Here is a 20,920-nt window from a genome sequence, read left to right on the forward strand (position 1 = left end):
CGGAACACCCCGCACCGTTGCCAGTTCTATGTATTGGTCATTGCAGCGTCGCAGCAGTGCTTTCTCACATCTGCGAGTTTTTCTTTCCTCCATGCCATACGCATAATTTCTTTAGATTGGACAAATTTTCCTTTCTTTTTTTAAACAAGACACAAAGCATCTAAGGTCTATGGAAGTTTCCCCATGGTTGGCAGCACTGCAGTTGGCTCACTTGTGACAATATAGTCGGGGTGAGTGTGTCGGTAGTAAAAAGCGTGTCTACTCAGATGAAGATGCGTGTTTTGCGCTGCTGCCACGTTGTGAAGGAAGCCTCGATGCTCTTGCCAGTGCTTTTATCAGTCACGAGATGATAGTTGCAGCTTCCATGCTGATTTTTGGCTGAAGAGAAATGAGTGTTAGGGATGTCTGCAGTAAATAAAGCTGTGTAGATGTAGCAAGCATTTGTTTTTCATTAAAGATTTGATAATGTGACATTCGTTTGATTTGAACATTTTGTTTCCAGTCCCATAAAACACGGATAAGAAGATTTTTGTTGTTGTTTTGGTTCTTCTGAATAGCACCATCACATGTTCCCAATCAGTGCGTAGAGGCAGCCGAAATTTTGTACGTGGGATTTTTTAGGCATTTTTCAAAACGTGGTCCATGCGTATGACATTGCAAATCTCACTGCTATGTGCAGTTTTGTTTGGCTGCTAAGCCCAAGGGTTGTAATTTCCTATACACACAGTTTCCTCACGGATCATGTTCACAAAATGTGGGAACATCAACTCTGTTCAAGTTAGGAGTGTAAAAGCTAGAACTGTACTACATCATTGGCAATACGAGGCAGCATTGATCGAGCCTGAGATTGCACAGAGGTATAGTTGACTAGCGAGGGGCAGTTCAGCTTAAATTAAGCATCAAGGTTACCTGTAGTTGACAAGCTGACTATGAGAAGTCATTGTGGAGTGCCTGCTAGTTTGCTTGTGATGCTAACAGAGAGAAATGGAGAAATGTTCGCAAGCTATGCGATACTAGGCTGCTGAAATTATACTTTCCAATTTTTGCTGTAACGCTAGCGATAAATGCTAACTTTGGCTCACCAAGGTTGTAGTTACGCCATAAATGTTCTTGTCGCCGTCTGTTCCGCGATTTTTTCACAAGCCCGATTTTGATAAAACAGCTTTTGCTTCCACCAACTTATGTTTGACTCTGCCGTTAAATAGCATGCTGCTCTTGTTAACGCTAGTTTGGGAGACATTGCGAGACGGTGACAGAGGCAATGGATTGTGTATGCAGGTTAACCTGCATGGAGCTGAGGATGGCTCTTCTGCGGATGAAGACGCTGGTGCGAGCGGACCGACGTCTGCTGCCGCAGCGGCGGGCCCCGATAGCCGCCGCTTCTGGGCCACTTTCTATCGGCTGCGCTCCATCTGCTCACGGCTGGAACGCCGCATGCGACTGCACGCCTCCCCCATGTGGGCGCCGCCCCATGTGCCGACGGCTACAAGGAGCGGCTCGTCCCGAACGGCACCACCGAGATACATGATGCCGGCGGATGCGGCGGCTGCAAATCGTCGTGCGAACAGGATGTCCTCTGCTGGTCCATCCATGTGAGTGAGCAAGAGCGCTGGGGAAGCTCATTAATCGTCGAACACACAAATGTTTTGCAATACAGTATAATTCTATTATAACAGACATGGACATAAGGCAATATTTTATGTATGAAGTAACTATAGGTGTGGTTGGCACTGCTATGTCTTGGTGTGTTTTCTGCTGCTAAAACAACTGCAAATGCAAGATCTGAGATGGAATCAGAGAGGAAATCAAGTACAGTTAAGTACGCTGAGCGTAGAAGCGATGCAATCCTTTGAGAACTGTCTTTGAAAAGCCTGAGAAGGCATTTCATCACGTAAGCTGTCTTTCCATGCGCTCTGGCGCCATCGTATTCCGGTGTCATGCACCAGCTCAATTTCGTTTGTTTCCCTTTGCCATTTTAAAGCACTGTGCAATAGGAAAAGAACAAAGTGTTTCCGGGCCCCTTGGGCCCTGACAGCTCGACGTGTATTGGTGTTAGGTCCGCAACTGTTCTCTCCACTCCAGCCCTTAGCAGAGAGGACTCTGTCGCGTGGAGGCAGCTACAAACGGGCTCGTACCCGAACCTAAACGTACTCAGCAAAACTTATATCACACAATACAATGACAAATGCCCCTGGTGCCACGAAACACCCACGCTGTATCACATAACGTGGGCATGCCAGAAGATAGACGTGGTACCCGTTATACCAAACCCGAGTGCGGAGCAATGGGAGGGAGTGCTCTCCAGCGATCGCCAGGTCGACCAAGAAGGTCTGATTCGGCGAGCACAACTGGCAGCAGCATCCAGCGGAGCCCTGGACTAAGGGCAACCGACCGTTGTGCTAGAAGATGGACGATTCCATCTGAAGACCACAGAAGACCAGCGAATCTAGAGCTGATAAAGTTTTTCACTCACTCACTCACTCTCCAGGTGAGCATGTCAAAACTTGCCACCTAAATGCCCTACTCCAAGAAGCTGCTTGACCCAGGCTGAATTCAAGGAGTGCGAACATCAGCTCGTTGAAGCTGCAAAAATTGCAATGTGCATCTTGGGCCACTTGTGCCCCTCCAGTTCAGCGCACGTCAGCGTTTCAGGCTGCAACAATTCATGCAAAGCTTCGCATTACATAGATGTCAACTACAGTTGTCAAATTTGTTTTGGGATATCAGGTTGTATATAAACAAAGTTCTACTTTGTACAACTGCACCATGCAAGTTTTTTCTTTAGGTAACTATAAGAAACTTTTTGCTTGAGCCATTCTTGAACCAACCCAACAAAGGGCACTTCACAACCAGGGAGACGTAGAAGAATGTAAAGTTGAGCAGATTGAATATTTGAATCGTATGCAAATCGTGATGCTATATGGACTGCATCATGGTCCTATCGCAAGAGGATGTCTAGGCTAAGCACAAAGGTGACTGGGTGGGCCGGGCCCGCAACGAGACTATTCTTTTTATTCACGAGAGCATGTGGCTTGTGCAATCTGCATAGCACCTAATAATGGCAGAATCAAGCTGGGCAAAGAAGACAAGGGTACCAGCAGAGTTCGAATTATTATTTAACCGTGTAGCTTCCAACTTCACAGCATCGTGCATATGCATAATATGGTAAAGAAGCCAAAGAGATTGTACCTTGTGTCTTTGATTACTTGCACGAATGCAGTGAACTCTGAAGCTGCAAACAGCAAATACCGCAGTGGACTGTGTGGAGCAGCATGAAGCGGGACAAGGGACACAGGAAGAAAACTAGGAAAACCAACTAGCCTATACCATCACCCTTCTAAACTGCGGTGGAACCTCGTTCATACATATAGCAAAAATGCACTAGAAAAAAAAGACATGCTGTCCGAGAAAATGTGCTATCCGCAGTAACAAGAGAATGTAACAGACTCAGCTGTAGTTGACATCCACGTGATGCGAAGCGTTGCACGAATCATTGCGCACGAGCCACGAGACGCCTACATGCGCCAAGCTTTGGCGGCCCGAGACACACGTTGTCATCTTCCCATGGCGTCGTGTTTCAAGATGACGATGGGAAACCGAAATGAAATCGAGCTGGTGGGCGGTGCCGTATGCTGCCAAAGCAAGATGTGACGCTTGCATTGCACCGCCTACAGCAGGGAACAGCGGCACATTTGGATTATCGCCCACTAAAAGCGTGCAGCACACTACCAATGGCACTATGCCCCACACGATGTAGAACAGATAGGTGAAGAGGCTTATCGCAATAGGTTTGGCAGTGATGGCTGTGAATGTGGCACGCAACAATCCAGGAGATGAGTTGGTACTGGAATCAGAATCTGAGTGCATGCTGACGTTTTCACATGAGCCAGGCGAACAAGTATTGTGGGGAAAGCTGATGTGGCGGGCGACTACTATTCTAAGTTGCGCGCATGTCGTGCATTTTCTTGTTTACATGGTATCTAACGTGCAGAATACCTATCGGAGTTGGGCATTGTACGGAATGTTGGTGCTGAAAAAATCGCATTTTCCGTTGATACGAGGTCGTATCAGTGCGGTTCTACTGTACGCAGAATGTATTTCTCATGCCTTTTCGTCGTCGCATGCATTGTATGGAATGTTGGTGCTGAAAAAATCGCATTTTCCGTTGATACGAGGTCGTATCAGTGCGGTTCTACTGTACGCAGAATGTATTTCTCATGCCTTTTCGTCGTCGCATTCATTTCGTGGTGTGTATAAGTATGCTTCATTTGGGATCAGATAGTGCACCAGGAGGTGCGCACTTTTGTTCCTAATGCGTGGAAGAGATTTATGCCAGCGCAGGGACTACACAGCACAATCTAACTACAGTGATGATGCCAGTTGATGCTACAACACAGATAAGCCGCAAACACATTTAAATTGGTTCCTACTACTACTACAGTAAAACCTTGTCAGTTCAACCCTTGTTAATTGGAAAATCCTGTAATTCGGAAAATCGAATAATTCGGACTTATCCTCTGGTCCCGTCAGGCTTTTGCATTATTTAATACGACCAAACTCTCGGTAATTCAAACATATTTGGCCGCACATCAGTTAATTCGGATAACTCTCAGAGCTAGGCGAGCACGGAGCGCTGCAAATGTGCGACGTGAAAGAGAAAAAGCGGCACTAGCGTCCAGCTGAAACGAAACAGTGGAGTCTGCATCACCGTAGTCATCAGTGGAAATTGTACGTGAATGACAGCAACACCAGAACGTTTCGTGCCTAATCGTGCCTTCAAAGCCTTTATTCTTGCATCAATGCCATGCATGAAATCACGTTAGCTGTGTGCCTTCATAACTGCATAGGTGCCATCCATGATCGCATCATGGCTGACACAGTTTCATGCGCAGGAGTTGCGCCAAACAGTAGCTTCGTTTTGACTTGGTGTGCATGTCAGCCACATGCCTTTTAAACCGTGCAATCGCCATCCATGATCGCATCGATAGCGACCGTACTTTCATCCGCAGTTGTTGCAGCAAATGGTAGTCTTGTTTTGACTCGGTGCAAAGGTCTTGAGGATGAAAAGCACTGGCTACATTGAGATGGATGAGCTATCTGTTGGCAGTCGGCTCGCTGGCGAAAAAATAATAATCGGGATCTGCTTTCTAGAGTGAAAAGCGTATCCAGGATGAATATGAGTACCACCGTTGCACTGCGAAGGAAGTTGTGAGGACTTCACCTGTGAGAGTGCTAATCCAGGGTGTCTACCAACCGGGAAGACTGGGAATTCTCAGGAATTTTGAGTAGTCTGGAAAAACTCAGGGAAAAGTCAGGGAATTTGTGCTTCTGTCAGGGAAAATTAGCTGTAATTTTATTGAAAGGGTCAAAAGTCGAAGTAATGCTGGCTCGAGTAACAGACAGGAATCGTAATGAATCGTCTTTGACGCCCGGTCGTCGGCTGGAGGAGTTGCCATTGCACAGTCAACAGACTTTCCGGATTCCCGATAACTTGGATGGCTTTGCGGCACCACCACGTACCCCATAGAGTCAATGTATCAGAACGTCTGAAATTTCTGACGTAAGAACTCTTCGCCGTCCGATTTTCCGGAGGTTTCGTCACGACCGCAGGTCCGAAACTGCATTAATCAAAGCCACCACCGCTGCCATTTTGATTACCTTGCCGCCTCGAACCGGCGCTCTCGCATGCAGATCCGCTGGCAGCGGTAGCCACCACGGCGGCAATGCTAGGCTTAACTGCTTCGACATTCGCTATGAAGTTTCTTGCCGTTGGATGCCGTGTTTTTTATTGAAAGAATTTGTTGCTATCAGCAATGGCACGGACTCTGCCTTTGTGGTCCTTGCGATTGGCTTGGAAGCTTGGAAAGCATGATGCGTTGCATAATGCCGGTTCCCGAAAGTCAGCTTTGCCTCCGCACTCCGCACACAAATGTTACTTGGTGAACCATATGCAGAAGTATTGCAGTGAAGCATAACAAGCGTGGGAAGGGGCTATTTGCCATGGGACAGCATGTATTCCTTAACTATACACGCATGCACCCGATATCTCTTGTGGCAGTATGAGCACTGATATGCCTAATACGTGCACTGACAGGCCTTCGGAGCGTTTTCGAATGTGCCTGTGGCGGTTTGAGCCCTTAAGGGAAGTAAATGGCATGCATTTATTTTTTCCCACCTGCCGATTTTTCGGACGTTTTCGCGCCCCCTAGGGAGTTCAAAAAATCGCACGTGGACTGTGCAACTGACCAAGAAGATGCTTCAAATGGTCCGTGGGACGAATGAGTGGCGGAAGGAGGACAAGAACAGAAAGGACCTACGCATTGAGGAATGAACGGGAAAGGAAGCGTGCTGCCGCCGATTTGAAGGAGCTTGAGCTCAAAAAAAAGTGTTGGCTGACGCAGAGATGCAGGTGTCCCTCATCCAAACCAAATCTTCAAAGCAGTGAAACACAACACTAAGGCGTCGTGCGCGGGCTGAGAGTATGTCGGGACAGTTGAGGTTGACTTACAAGCTGTTGAGAGAGAATCTCAATTGTGACAAAGTTCGGGCCTCGTACCGATGAGCTTGCTGTCAGTTGATAGAAATAGCTCACATTTGAAAATATTTGCTTCTCTTTGCATCTCCTTTTTATTCGTATTTGAAAATGTCCAACTCGATTTGAAATCTTTTTCGAAGACATTTTCCTAACCCCTCCCTTCTATTCTCTTATTGAATAACATAAACACTACTCCTTAGTATTCATATTGGACTAAGTCGCTTTTCTTTAACTTTTTCGTATGCTTACTAGAGAGTGACGGCATTGGGCGATATGGTTTCAGCCCGTCTTGACATAAAACATAGTTCTGCATCACTCAGATAATTTTGCAAAGGCACTCAGGGAAAGCCTGGAAAACTCGGGGAATTTGGAAATGCCAACTTAGTAGAAACCCTGTAATCAGCCACGAGATGACAAAAATTGCAGCTTCCGCACTGCTTTTCTGCAAAATAAATAAAGGCATGATTTGCTGACTCATTCAGTAAATAAAAGTTTGTTGACATAGTAAGCATTTGTTCAACATTCTGTTAATTCAGTCACTTTTTCCGGTCCCATGAAATGTGAATTAATGAGGTTTTACTGTATATATATTCTAGGCTGTTTCTCAATTAAACCAAGTTCTGTGTTACTGCAGTCTCTGTTTCTTTCACTGTTCCGTCCCGTATTAAAAGGAACTATTGTACCAAAACAGGCAAATCACACTCCTGAGGCAATCTCAGATCTTTCTTTTTTTTCAGTCTGTGTCTCAGTTTAGTTGTTGGTTTTCACATTCAAAATAATGCCTCTGGTGTGTTGCACCATCCTTATTAAAGCGAAGGTAGAAAAAAAAGTAATGCTGCCTAAAGTGTGGAAGTCTGTGTTTGTTTCTATTTAGTTATTTTATAGTTGTAATGCATGGAGAGAATACCATAAGAAAGGGCCTATACAGTTAAAAATATGTGACTGTATTTACCCAGTTCTAATACCCCTGTTACACTGGACATTCTAATGCCATTAGATTCGAATGACATTCAATGCAACAAATGCCATTCGAACCATAGTGGTGCTACACAGGAAAAAGTAATGTCATTCGGTCATATCAATGGCGATCATTGCAAAAAAAAAAAAAAATTACGAGAAAAGGAGAACAAGCATTGTGTAGAATGTCTGAAAAATAAATGTTTGCTTTAATATAACTATGGGGTGTCGGTCCACTAAAATAACACATGTATAAAACTTCTAATTCCAGAATCTCTGGCCACTATAAGCCAAAACAAGGCTTAACCAGCTTGATAGCCATAGCCGATTAGTTGCAGACGAACAATATGACTGACATGGCAGCGCTGAATGATGATGCTCAGTTGCAGTAGGTAAAGCGGTTAGTTGATGTGTGCTTTCCATTGCGAGCAACGCATACTAATCAGCGGCTGGATAATCAAATAGGTGCAGATGCCATTAGAGATGCCAAAAAACACGCACAAAGGCGCCCGATTGTTTACAGTATGGCCGACTAGTAAAGGGACGGCCGCCACACGCCACTGAGGTGGAGAGTAAAAGCATTTTGGGACAGCCTGCTGTACAGTCTTTCTCTAGTTAAAATGATAGATTCCTTAAACCACGCAAAATTAATTGCCTCTTCACTCGAGCAGTTCTGAAATTACAAACTCTCAATGTCATATTTTGTCTTGTCTCTGGGGTGGAGAGTATACATTCCCTTCGACTGCAAAGCCAAATGAGTTTCTCAAAGTTATTCGATTCTAATGGCGATAAATATCGCTGTGTAGCAACCGAATACTGTCATTTGATGCTAATGCCATTAGATTCGAATGACATTAAAACGTCCAGTGTGACAGGGGTATAACACACTTATATTGTAAAAGAAAAAGATAAAATACTGAAAGAAGACTTGCATTACTAAATTTGAGTGCAAAACGAATACTAGAATAGTGACAATTATTATCATTGGAAGAAAGAATTCCTGTAATACTCTTCAATCCACTCGTTCCTGCAGCTGTGGGAGCTGCAGTAGTTGTGTGCAAGCTCTGCAAGTTTGTTGAAGCTGCCATGGTTTGCAAGATGGCCAATAAATGCTGTATCTCTAATGCATAGAAAGCACGAGAGATGAGATACTGTGTGTTGTGGATGCTGAGAAGGAGTCCTCTGATAGCAACGGTGAGCAATCCCCAGCCCACTTTTTTTAATTAAAGTGCTAGCATATTGCCATTACTCTCCCTCAGACCATGAAAAGCTGGTGTGGGAAGAACCAAAGGCATTACAGTATTGATACTTAGAGCACAGCAAAAGACAATTTTGTAGAGTGCCTCTTTCGTCTTTTCCAACTAGCCCACCTACCTTTCCTAACCAAAAGCATCACATTTATAATTCCTTGAAGCACGAAATCGAGGTGTTTGTTTCAATCGAAGACGTTGTGTTTCTAATTTATGGGCATGAAAATAGAAGGCACATTATAATCGAGGGTGCATTAGAATCAGGTAAATACGGTAATAGTATGTGTCACTATATGAATCAACATGCCCGTTGGCTTTTTGTACTTGTTGGAGACCAGAGAGGCAGTTCATCTTCTTTTCTGTAGGGGTATCGGTCCCAAAAGCTCAGCTCCTCCATTTCATGCAGTTCCTCTGCCGGACCTTCATCGACGGCCTCGTCTTCGTCGGGTCGTGGAGCGGGCTTGTCGTCGACACACCCAGATGTGTCGCTGTCGCTGGTGTCGCTGCTCGCGCGTCTGCAGATGTCGCTGCAGAGCCTGAGCAGTGCTGCCCTGACCACGGCTGTCGCTCGGGAACAGATCCACCAGGTCAGTGGCATGCTGCTTGGCATTTCATCTTCACTAAACTACTGCCCATCATGATGACTGACAGGGGACATGAGTCTTCGAGGCTGAAAATTGCTGAATAACGTTTGATCTCAGTAAGACCAACTTCAGAGGACTGTGGCAAATTGTTCGTTTTTCTGAAGTGTCATTATAGTGAAAGCCCCAAAACTAACCATTTCACCCATTAGTTCATCGATTGTCTCTGTATAAGCTATCCACAAAAATGTCGCTGTTGGCTCTCAGCTCATGCTGTTGTCATTTTCTATACATTCTGCTGCCATGTACCACCGAAGCACTGTATTAGCCCCGAGAACGAACTACAGGGGCGCTGCGAGCGCTGCTCGCGTGATGTCAGGGCACGGACTCGCACCTGTCGTCTGCTACAGTTCGGGCGGTGTCCGGGTGTCTTCTGCAGTGTTTTCTTTTCTTCGCTCTTGTTCCCTCTGCTTGTATACTTATGGAGGTCGTCTCAAATATATTTTTATGATGTCTTCGTTCGCGAAAATGTATTCAAAGAGCTTATTTTTTAGGTGACAATACAGTTCTCAAATTCAATGCTACAGTGCCAGCCGAAGGAGTGTAGACGAGCCCATTGCGGGTTTTTTTTGGCATCCTGGCCGTGACATCACTCGCGAGAGGGTGCCACTACAAATTCTCGCCGCTAATAGCAAGAGCGGTGCATGCAATAGAGATGCTGATTCCAAGAAAACCACTTACAATTGGGAAGCTCCGTGTCGCCTCCTAAACACAAGGTTTTTTGTTTCTTTGTTTTTCATGTTCCTTGCCAAGGACACCACCGGTGGTCTCCCTCGAGGTAGACACTTGAGCTATTCTGAAATACAAGCACATGTAAATGACACCATCCGGAAAGTGCGACGGTGTGGCAACCCTGCGAGCACAGATGTTGCATTTCTCTGCGCGCGTAGCTGTTATGGCTGCAGGAAGAAGGCTGAAAAAAGGAAGGGATGCGCCTCCGTTGCTAGGTGACACTTGTGTCGGCAGAGCACGTGCTTGAAAAACCTGATGCCTTGTCCCCTTTGCAATAGAAAAAAAAAATTTTTTATATTCCCACCATCTCGCGTTTTTTTGTCCTCTGGTTTTTATAACCCATGCGTTGCAGCATCCGCTTTCTTTGCCTTGTTTGCTGGCCTACTGTTCCAGCTGCCATGAAAGATGCAGGAAAATCCAAAGAATCCTTAGATTTCGAAGTATTAATTCGTAGTACCGATGTGTTGTTAACATGACATAAAAACTATCATTATTCTAAGAAGTCCAGTATTCTGAAAATCTTAGTACTGAAATATCTTTACATTTAGACTATCAGTAGTCAGCAGGGCATTTTTGAAAGGTTTACTAATCTGAAAAGTTTGTTAATGCGGTGTCTCTAGTAACACGGCTTCACTGTACTTTGTTTTGTTTCTACAATTTCATAATTGCTAGCATATTCCTCGTCGACATTGTGAAGTCTCGGTGTAAAAGTTGCATAGTTTCTCTGAAGTCAACTGCATAAAACAGGCATTGCTGAACTGCCTTCCTGCATGGCTGTGGGGGGAACGAAATGTACATTTCTATGCTGTCGTAGGCACAAAAAGTTTGGTAGTCTTACGGACAGCACACACCTGTAATTGAATGTCTTTTCATTCTGTTCACTCAACATGGCCGGTGCAGCCTGGCAACCTTGAAAGCAGTAGCGTTGTTTATGCATGCACAGAGATGCAAGAAGATTCTGTAGCAAACCACACTCGAACTTTGTTGATACGATCCCCTTACGTACAATTTCCTGGTGCCAACATTTGTGATTGACAACACAAAAAATGACCCAATACATTTATGCTTCTTATTTACCAGTTCTCACACGTTGCCAGAAACCACCAACGTTTGGCACATTACCAAACTACGATCATATGATATGTTTTCACTCGCTAGAGGCCGTGTAAACACGAAAAGGTGCAAGGCACCTGTGATCGGGAACAGTAGCCGTCCTCTGCAGCGGCTTCCCAACAATACTCGGCTGCCCATCTCACGTAAAAACACCGACGCATACTCAGTTTCCTATTCCAGTACCAGCAAATCTCCTCCCGTGTCGTCCTTTGCCACAAACACAGCTATTGCAGCCAACCCTATCGCGATAAGCATCTTGACTTAAATTTTTTTCAAAGCATGTCGGGCGTAGTGCCATTGGAAGCGTACTGCACGCTTTGAATAGGGGACAATCCAAATGTGCCGTCGTTTCCTGCTGCAGGCACCGGGAAGCGAGCATCGTGTTTCACTCGGACACCATTGCAGGCATCGTACTCTGGCTCAATTTCATTTCAATTTTCCATTGCCATCTTAAAACATTACGCAATAGGAAGACGACGACGTGCGTCTCGGGTTGCTCAGGCCCTACCCGCTGAACAGCGATTCGTACTACGACAATTTGCGCTCATCGGGTATGTCAACATTTCCCGCCGAAATGCCCCGCTCCAAGAAGCTGCTGACCCAGGCTGAATCCGACGAGTGCAAATGTGAGCTTGCTGAAGCCGCAAAAATGACAGTGCACCTTCTCGGCCCCTGCCAGCTTGGCGCGGCGGCGTCTTGGGCTGCAACAATTCGTGCAACACATCGAATTGCGTAGACGTCAACATTTCACTCTGCCAAATTTTTTAGTGACTCGGATGGTATGTTCTTGCGGTTAGTGCTTTTTTTCTCGCTTTTTATTTCCTTAACGTATGAATGAGGTTCTATTTTAATCATTTTAGAAGGATACCTATATTGTGTCTGTTCCTTCAGGAGTGGTATTGCTAGCTGAGCTGGTGTTGTGGCCCAGTTCTCACGTTTTGTTGGCTCAGCAGCATGCATGCATAGGCAGGATGAAATTCAGCTTCTTTCTTTTTCTTTAATTCAATAAGCCACCAAAGCAAATAATTTGGAACCATTTATTAGGATTAAGATTCGGTACCACGGTAACCTAGACAATGTGTCAGCGGTTAATCAGAAGTGACCTGCTCTTACCATAACATCCGAATTGTAGTCTGCCATCGATTGCTATACGCTCAAGTTGGTTGTTCACAGTTGAAACCCCCTAATTGCATAACCTTTGGGTACAAAGAAGAAACACCAAATCATCATTAGGGCAGGAAACTAATGCCCATCACTTTGCTTTTCTGTAGGGATTGGCAAATATTTGCAGTTTCAAATACGAATCGAATGTGACAGTATTACTATTCATATTTGAAAATTAACCACAGTCGAACCTTTATATAACGATGTACTTGCAACAAGAAACTTGGTTGAATCACGAATTTCGTCAATTCGAAGTTTTAAAATTTCAGCAGTAAAAATTTCACAAATTGTCACATTACTCTTGGTGGATACAGTAGATTTCCGTTAATTCGACTTTGGTTAATTCAATTTTTCGGCTTATTCGATTTTGACCAGCGGTTCCTGCTGGCACCCATGCACATAGGTTTCTCACTACATTACCTAGAGGGAAATCTGGCGCTGCTGCGCTGTGGTATGCATGGGAATGCCGGTATATTGTGGCTTTGGATTGACATCATTCTCAGAGAGCCAGGACACCTTGAAGATGCAACTGCCAAGCACCATTCTATCTGTCACAATGGCTCATTTCTGCTAAAATAGCGCATAAAGAAACTGTGTTAGTCTTAATGTTACACAAAAACAAGTTTTTTTTTTAATTATGAGAACTTGTTATTGCATGTAAAAGTTATCAGTGGGCCCCTGAAGTTGGAGGACAGACGACAAGATACGCGCTCGATTTGGAAGAGTTTGTCATGTGTTCTTGCTTTTCTTCGTTTGGTTTTGTATTGTAGGTGAGTAAACTTCATTGGGAGATGAAATGTTGGTGAATGAACATTTTTGTATGAAGATTTTACTTTAAGAACACATTATTCGTGTAGCCATATCCACATTTTAGGTGAAGCCTTTTACAATACCAGCCAACACAAGCCTCGCAGACACATATACCATCATTCCCATGACTGCACAGTGCCCCTTAAGAAACTCCCATAGACGGTGACGCAAGATTTACCTCTAGGTGTTAAAGTGAGAAACACTATGCCCATGCAATTCTGCGGCTCCCAACGTTCATTGCTTTGGTCCTAAACTTAGCCTTTGCTGCATAATTTGAACTTCATCAGTCAGCATACATGCACCTGACTTGTGCGGTTGCTCCAATAATGACCCCTTTAGTGGGCAGTGTTTGTCTCGGCGGAGCTTGGGCAACAGTGAGTTCATTTAGCACATGTCATCTCTTGTCAAAAACACCTATTTTCAGCCTGCCTTAGGAGGATTCTCAAGCATTAACCACAGCTCACATTGCCTGATTGCGGCATTTACCTGATTCTAGCACGCGCCGTCTTGTTTTTGAGAACATTGGGCCGAAGGTTGCCTGTGTGGCGCAATTGGACACAATACCAATATTGCCTTTGCGGCGTCTGTATGCTTCACCGCATAACACAAATATATTGCGTTGAAGCTGACTTTAGGAAACAGATCGCCACTGTGCAACACATATTAAACCTCTGCCAACTTTTCTTGCTAATAAAATCAGTGCAGGTTAGATTTTTACTCTGTTTAGGAGATTTAATGTAATTTATACATAGGTGTTCTTCTTTTGACTTATAGAAAGTGGCCGTGAGTTTGATCGTGAAGCGTGTTAGAATCTGGAAAATACTACCAAACGAATCAGCGGTGTGCATTGACATTTTTTCTGCATATTGTTTAATTCAAATTGCCAGATGATTCTATCACTTTCGTTGGCCCCGTCGGGTTCGAATTAATGCAAGTCTACTAGTGTCTTGTCGCTAATCACTTACAAACAAGTCGCAAGAAGGTCGGGCCATAATAGTGCAGTTATGAGTGCTAACGTGTGCGGTGCAGATCGCTCCAAAAGCAGTGCATCGGTGTGGCTCACGGTGTCTGAGATTAGCGTGTTGTGTCGTGCAAAGCCATAAACTCTGGGCGCCATAGCTGGCTGTGCTTAGTGCCCGCAGCTGTCATCAGATGGCACCCTCAAATTAAAAACAAAAGTGCAAAAAGACACGGAAAATTTTTCTTGAGAAAAATAAAGATGTGGCACTTTCGCCAGAAAGGCGGGGCATTGATTGCAATAGCAATAGGGAGAACTGCACGAAGTAAGGGTCATAGTTATGTGGGTGTCACATTTGCTCAGGCAAAGATACCACTTGATGACCAAGAACACTTGCTGTCGCAACGAGAGTGAATGCACCGTGCCTCAGAAACTTGAGATTACATGACCGCCATGCATGCTTCAACGGTGTTTTTTCCACTTGAACTTTTCTTGTAAAAGGACGCTTGTAAGTAACATTTTCCTCGGCCGACATTTTATAGTTTCTTCTTTTTTGCTAGATTTACCAGCCGTACGAGCCTCAAGTGCATGCTTGAAATGGCCGATAACTTCGTTAAATTGAAAGTTTGTCACAAGATTACGTCATCAAATAGTGAAAAGAAGTCCATAGTTTTCAATGGAACTAAGATTGGGAAATGAAAATAGCTTTTTATATCAAGGCTTCACTGCAATTGAGCAGGTCTGAAAAAAAAAATTACGTGTCTGAAAAACTAGTCCGCAGACTTACGGGACGACCCCGAGCTGTCGGATGCTAACCTTTTGAAGTTAGTAAATTCAAAGGGATGCAAGCATTTGAGTCGCATGCATCGATTCATGGCTTTGCGCGACTGCTTGATCTACATGTTTCGCACTGTGCTGCCTTTGAAAAATTTTGTGTTGGTTATAGTGCAGTACCAATTATAGTGTGGATATTCACAACTTCGGTGTCTTAAGTTATAAGCAATCTACAGTGTACTTATATTAGGTGCACAGTAAGCTCTCTCTCTCTCTCTCTCTGATGTCTTCTACAACGAAGCTGTATATGGCTAGCTGATTCATCTGTCCATCGCCAGTACGGCAAAAACTCTGGTGCAACCTCATGCGCATGCACGAAAAAAAAAAAAAAGAAAGAGAGGCCCACCAGTAGTAACTTTGTTGCTCTCCATTGCAGCCGAGCACTTGTGCAGCAGTTTCTCTCTGGCTCTGAAATCGGTAGGGCATGCGTCATATGTACTGCTGAGGAGCAGGCAGCTTTTGATCAGCAAAGCCGGGAGTAGAACCGGGGACAAGCTCGTGCTGACGCTGCAGCCCGGGCACGAGAACAGGCTCATGCAGCCGAGCACAAGCAGCAACTGTGTATAAAGTATCCGCCAGCCTACCAAGCCATCGTTTTATGAGCCGTGGGGACTAACCTAGTAATAAACACTGGGGCTGCACCTTTCAGCTTTGCTGGTTAACCATCTGTATGGAGTGCTTGGGCGGTGGTTTGTCTTTATAGCTGTCCCTTGCAGCCATGTATTGGTTGGAAGTGAATGTGGTGCCTTCCCTTCCCCCTCCCATTTGTATGTGTTGTGTGTGTGCAGGTGCGGCTGCGCATCACAGAGATCCTCGAGCGCCTGGCGAATGTCAGCGGCTACCGCGCTCGCCTGACCAGCCTTAGGGAGCAGATTTATGAAGGTAAGCACTTCGAATTGCATGCACAGCTGGAACAGCTGCAGCAGGCTCTCATTATAATAGAAGCCACTGGGAGAGGAAATTAAATTTGTTACGGGCAGTCACTAACAGATAGGGGTGTACCCAATAGTAGATTTCGAATCGAATATCGATTAAAAAATCATTCACAAAATGTAATGCTTACAAGTTTTAGGCAAGAAACTACACTGCTGTATATGCTTGGGAATTTCCTAGGTTTGCATTTGCACAGTGTCAAAAAGAGAGAAGCAGACAATAGGCCATCCACCAGAACACCTGTTCACTTCAACTTCTTGCCCCTGCCCATCCCCGCAGTCCGAGCACGCGAGCCTGAGTGTGTCTTTCTCTTCATTACACGAGGCCATGCTGCAGTAGATTGCTCAGTTGGTTGTGAGGCCGTGCTGGTGATGGAAATCCATAATCGACAAGACTTGGGAACGGGAGTCCTTGTCATTAGGGCTGTTCTGTGTGCAAGCAGCTTCTCTGGGGATCGGCAATGAGTGTTGCGCTTGGGTCGTTTGTCGCACTTGGCAAAGCACAACAGGAGGTCTTGAACACTGAGGAGCGGCTGGCCGCACTGACGCTTCGTGCAAACAGCAAAATGCTCTGCTCAAAAGTCGCGTGCGTCTTCGCAACGTTGCCAGTGACGGATCAAGGCTCGTTGATACACTCGAATCTGGCAAGCTCTACAAAATGCCGACTGCTGTCGAGTTGTCTGCTACAGAGATGTCCGAAGGCGGAGTCCAAAGCGATGTCTGGTCAGAAGCTGCAATATTTTCTGCGCTTGAGCCTGTGGTGTCAGGTCCGTCTGATAGGGAGATTTGGGCGGTATGATAACTCTTCAATAATTACGGCCTCAGAGACGCTAGCCGCCTTGGCTCCCTTTAGTGAGACCTCACTCAGTGCGGGGCGAATGATGGCACATTCGGCCAACGACTGCTGCGAAATCCTGACGTACACCTCGGATGGGTCCTGAAGTACATCACTTGCACAATCCGTGGACGGATCACGGTTGGGGAGTAGTAGCTGCCCATCATCGCAGCTCGATGGGCCTGCGATGTTCAGAGGCATAGACGGTCATTGCTCATGAGCTTGAACTTCGCTTCGGCCAGCCGTTGTTATGGTTTGAACGGGGCTTCCGAAAAGTGTGAGCTCGGAGACCGCCTGGCTGTGGCTAATCGCAGGAGCAGCAGTTTGCCACGCGATTCCCACTGGCTGGAGCGAAGACGATGGCATCACCCAATCAGCCGGTGCTATTATGTACCCAAGTGATAGAGAGCTTGTAGGCTGCATTGTTGACTGTCGTGGATGTAGAGTGGTCACAGTCTCTAAAAGTGATGGTGTAGTGTCAGACTGCACCATTGTAAAGGAGAGAGAAGCAGACAATCGGCCATCTGCCAGAACGCCTGTTACTTCTACTTCTTCTTCCCTCTACCCATCCCCGTAGTACGAGCATGCGAGCCTACCATGTTTACACGATGGTAAGTCAACCTCTTTTTTAAAATTTGAAAATCTGAAGGGGGGGGGGGGGTCGACTTACAATCGATACCAAAACTTGGCATTACAAAAAAAAAAAAAAGAGAGAGACCAACGGTATATTAGGGGAGCTACAACGTAGTTCCAATTTTGTGTTTGCTCTGCGGCCCCACCCGTAGCTTTCCGCTATCCTGTGCATTCGCTCTCTTTTCGGAAGGGTTTTTCAAAATTTTTGAGAGTTTTACAGTGCACACAGCACTCGTGTGGGGGTGCTGATAGTTCATGGAAGTGCCGCTGTTCCATTTGTGATGGCACCCCCAGAAGGCGGCACTTGTGGGGAGAATCCATAGTCCATGGAAGAGCAGATACCGCTGGCGGCTTGCACGTTTCTCTTTCCTTGTAGCTGTTTAGTTTCATGCGTTCGATTTGACTGCCGGCCACGTGCTACTTCCGTGCTTCCTCAGTTGTCATGAGTGCTCAGACTCCACTAAACATTCAGCACTCGTTCACAGTGGCGTTGATGACGGCTGCCATCCTTTGCATTGAAAAAACAAATCGCTGCGCAGCGGGCCGCAAGTTTGATGTTTTTTAGTGCAGCAAAATTTTCACCTGTGACGGCAAGCGAAGAGGTTTCTGCGAGCCAAAGTCTGGACGATTTCCAGAGCTGAAGGCCAAGCTTGTGGCGTACGTCGCCGAAATGCGCGATTGGTCCCTGCCAGTGACATGCAACATGGTCATGAGACAAGCCTGGATCTTTGCCTTTTAAGGACTTGCTTTGCCATGAGTACGAGTGGCTGGCGGCAGAAGACCGCGAACTTACGCCAACCGGACATGTCAAAAGAGCCTCCCTGATGGCTCTGTGTCGTTAGGTGCTTTCGGCGTGGACTTGTGTATGTATGCAAATGCGGAATTTCTCTGGACGGTGACGTGCTTCGGGACTGTAGCAGCAATGATGATGGCAGCACTAGTGAGGAGTAGTAGTCCAGTGACCATGCCAGCTACCAATAAATTTTTGTTATGGAATGCACCCATGGGTATGCTCTTCTTCTTTTTTTTTCCTGTCACACGCAATATGGGGGGGGGGGGGGGGGGCTTCGAATTACATTCTAGTCGACTTACAATCGTGTAAATACGGTAAGTGTGTCTTTCTCCATTACAATAGCAAGAATGTAGCAAAGCTATTGGTAACTTAGGTGCATAGAAATTAAGATATACAGTAAGGTCTACTCTTACTAAAGAGAACAACAAATTAGTATGCACTGATTACAGCTCAGTTCTAGTGTTTGAAGGGCTGGACAATATATTTATTTATCAATAGAATTTCTGTTGAATAGAATCAAGTGATCTTTTTCTCTGGAACTAATTAATTAGTGACGTTCTGCCGTACTGAATACCAATGAGGTTCTCAGATTAATAGTGGACCTGTGTTCTGTGGCAATGTTTCATTCGTTGCATAGAAGGTTTTGCTTTCCAGTTTTTCTCCAAAGCACAGAACAGCTATGACAACTTTATGGCAGCTGAATTATCATAAGGCCAACCTGCACGGCAGACAAAGGGACTGATCATCACGTGACTCGATCACCACTCCGCGCCTGGCCAGCACCGACGGCAAAGAGCAGGAGCCATCCACGCCTTTTCATTGTCAGGTTCGGCATAATTCGCCACTGGTCAGAGATTCTGAAGTTTGGAAGGTCATAGCAAGGTCGTGCAATGTTCCCTCCTCCCCCTATCTCTCTTCTTGCCCCACATTAATCTGCCGCCCACGCAAATGCACACAACCTGCCATGACACTGTCACGCCCACTGTGTGAATACGAAGCTAGTCTTGTGATGGTTTGCTCAAAGTTACAAAAAGGGACTGATGTGCATCTGCGAATGGTGTCGGGAATGACAGCCTGCTGTACAGCATGTTGCAAAGATAGCAGTTGTGAGCAACTTTGCTGCTGTTCCGTACACTCGCTTTCATTTTTTAGGTGGTTTGTCGGCTTTCAGAGTGTCGCGTGGCTGCTGCAAATAGATCTGCGTCGATTTGGCTCCAAACCGTAAGTTTAGTCACCGACACCTGATAAAGCAGCGCTGATTAGGCCTGATGGTTGACCTAGGCAGTGTGGCCATGAGCAAAATTTGCGCAATGCTTGCCACTGATATGTTCATACGGGTGGCTCACCAATGATTGGTCCCGATCACTAATGAGCCACTCTTACTAACATATTAGTGGCAAGCATTCGACAAGATCATGTGTGCAGGTTAAATTAACAGCTGTTGACGTGGCACAAACTTCATTGTCACGTATACAATGTGATCTGCTTGCTTATCGGCGGCTAATCAGCTCAATCTTTGCACCTTCTTTCGCACATTACAAAACATGCACTGTTTTTGTTGCCATTCCCTCTGCTCACATCGTGTTATAGTTTCAATCGGTTCTGTCGACCCGGGCGTGCCTTGTACTGACAGAAGTGGCCTCAGTGAATGCGGCGCCGTTCTGTGAATTGCAGCATTCAGGTACTGTGTATGCGATCTCCGCATCCAGCCACTGTTGGGGAGTGTTCGCAGTGACGAACGAAGTCCTCTACCGTGTCAGCTGGGATGGCCCATCTACAACTTGCTCGGTGTGCCTTTAATCCAAAAACGAATCGAAATGCTCGCTTAGGCAGCATCGCACATGAGGTGATCCGCGGAGCATGCAAGATGTCGCACTGCATGGGCCTCTAAACTGAATATATCTAAAAATCAAATAGTAGATATTCTATTCGCAAATCCGAATTATTCGAACTTTCACTATACAATTTTGCGATATTTGAGTATTCGCACATCCCTACTGACAATTATTTTTGAACAGTTTCCCTGCACTATCGCTCACTCCATAGGCAAAATATATAAGGACAACTACAAGGTTCGATGCCTTACAGCATACCATTTCTTAATTTGTACTTTGCCTTCACAGCTAGTTCCTAATTTAGCCACTGAGAGGAGCATAGAGAGCCTTGTTTTTGTTTTGATTTGTTTTCAGGTAGTTCTTTGAAACAAGAAATAAGGAAATGTTTAGGCTTGTGCCGTGATCACCATCAGCAGCCATAGCTTCTTACATTAGGTGCCATCCATGGTATTTGAGATACCTTGTTTCTTAAACGCCTTGCTGATGATAGCAGCCTAATGAACTTCGTTGCGGTCACAAACAATGTTGTAGCTACTGCAGCTCCTACAATAGCAGCTGAAGTTTAGGTTAGATTGGATTGCAGCAATTAAGAATGCCAGTGACGATAGCTTGTCACTACTGAAGCTTTGGTTTCATATTTGTAACTAGTGTATGTCATTTTTAGTAAATTTTTCAGGAAGAAAGTGCTTATTAGAATATAGCAAATGCAGTAATCTTAAATTGTGTGCTGCTGTTCACACTTGAAAGTGTTCCTAGGCAGGCCACAAATAGCTATTGACACGTGTGCTTGTTTATATTTATCAGGCGACCACATTTCACCGCCTAACAAATGTTATCGCACAGCGCAGGACGTGCCTGCATGTATCGGAAGTTTCTGGAATGTTATCGATGGTTCCAT

At 45.4% G+C, this 20,920-nt stretch overlaps 1 protein-coding gene across 5 annotated transcripts in view; it reads left to right on the forward strand.

Moving 5' to 3' along the window:
* Nucleotides 1-20,920, forward strand: part of LOC142572949 (activating molecule in BECN1-regulated autophagy protein 1A-like) — a 120,037-nt gene that overhangs the window by 59,148 nt on the left and 39,969 nt on the right. For all 5 annotated transcript variants that reach the window (XR_012826175.1, XM_075682415.1, XM_075682417.1 and 2 more), the window contains 3 exons: nucleotides 1,279-1,592; nucleotides 9,149-9,329; nucleotides 15,783-15,876. Coding sequence is in view for 4 of the 5 variants with exons in the window: in XM_075682415.1 (XP_075538530.1) it covers nucleotides 1,279-1,592; nucleotides 9,149-9,329; nucleotides 15,783-15,876 (589 nt within the window). In the remaining variant the exon portion in view is untranslated. The remainder of the gene's footprint in view (nucleotides 1-1,278; nucleotides 1,593-9,148; nucleotides 9,330-15,782; nucleotides 15,877-20,920) is intronic.

This window comes from Dermacentor variabilis, chromosome 2 (assembly GCF_050947875.1).
Source record: "Dermacentor variabilis isolate Ectoservices chromosome 2, ASM5094787v1, whole genome shotgun sequence".
Taxonomy (NCBI): domain Eukaryota; kingdom Metazoa; phylum Arthropoda; class Arachnida; order Ixodida; family Ixodidae; genus Dermacentor; species Dermacentor variabilis.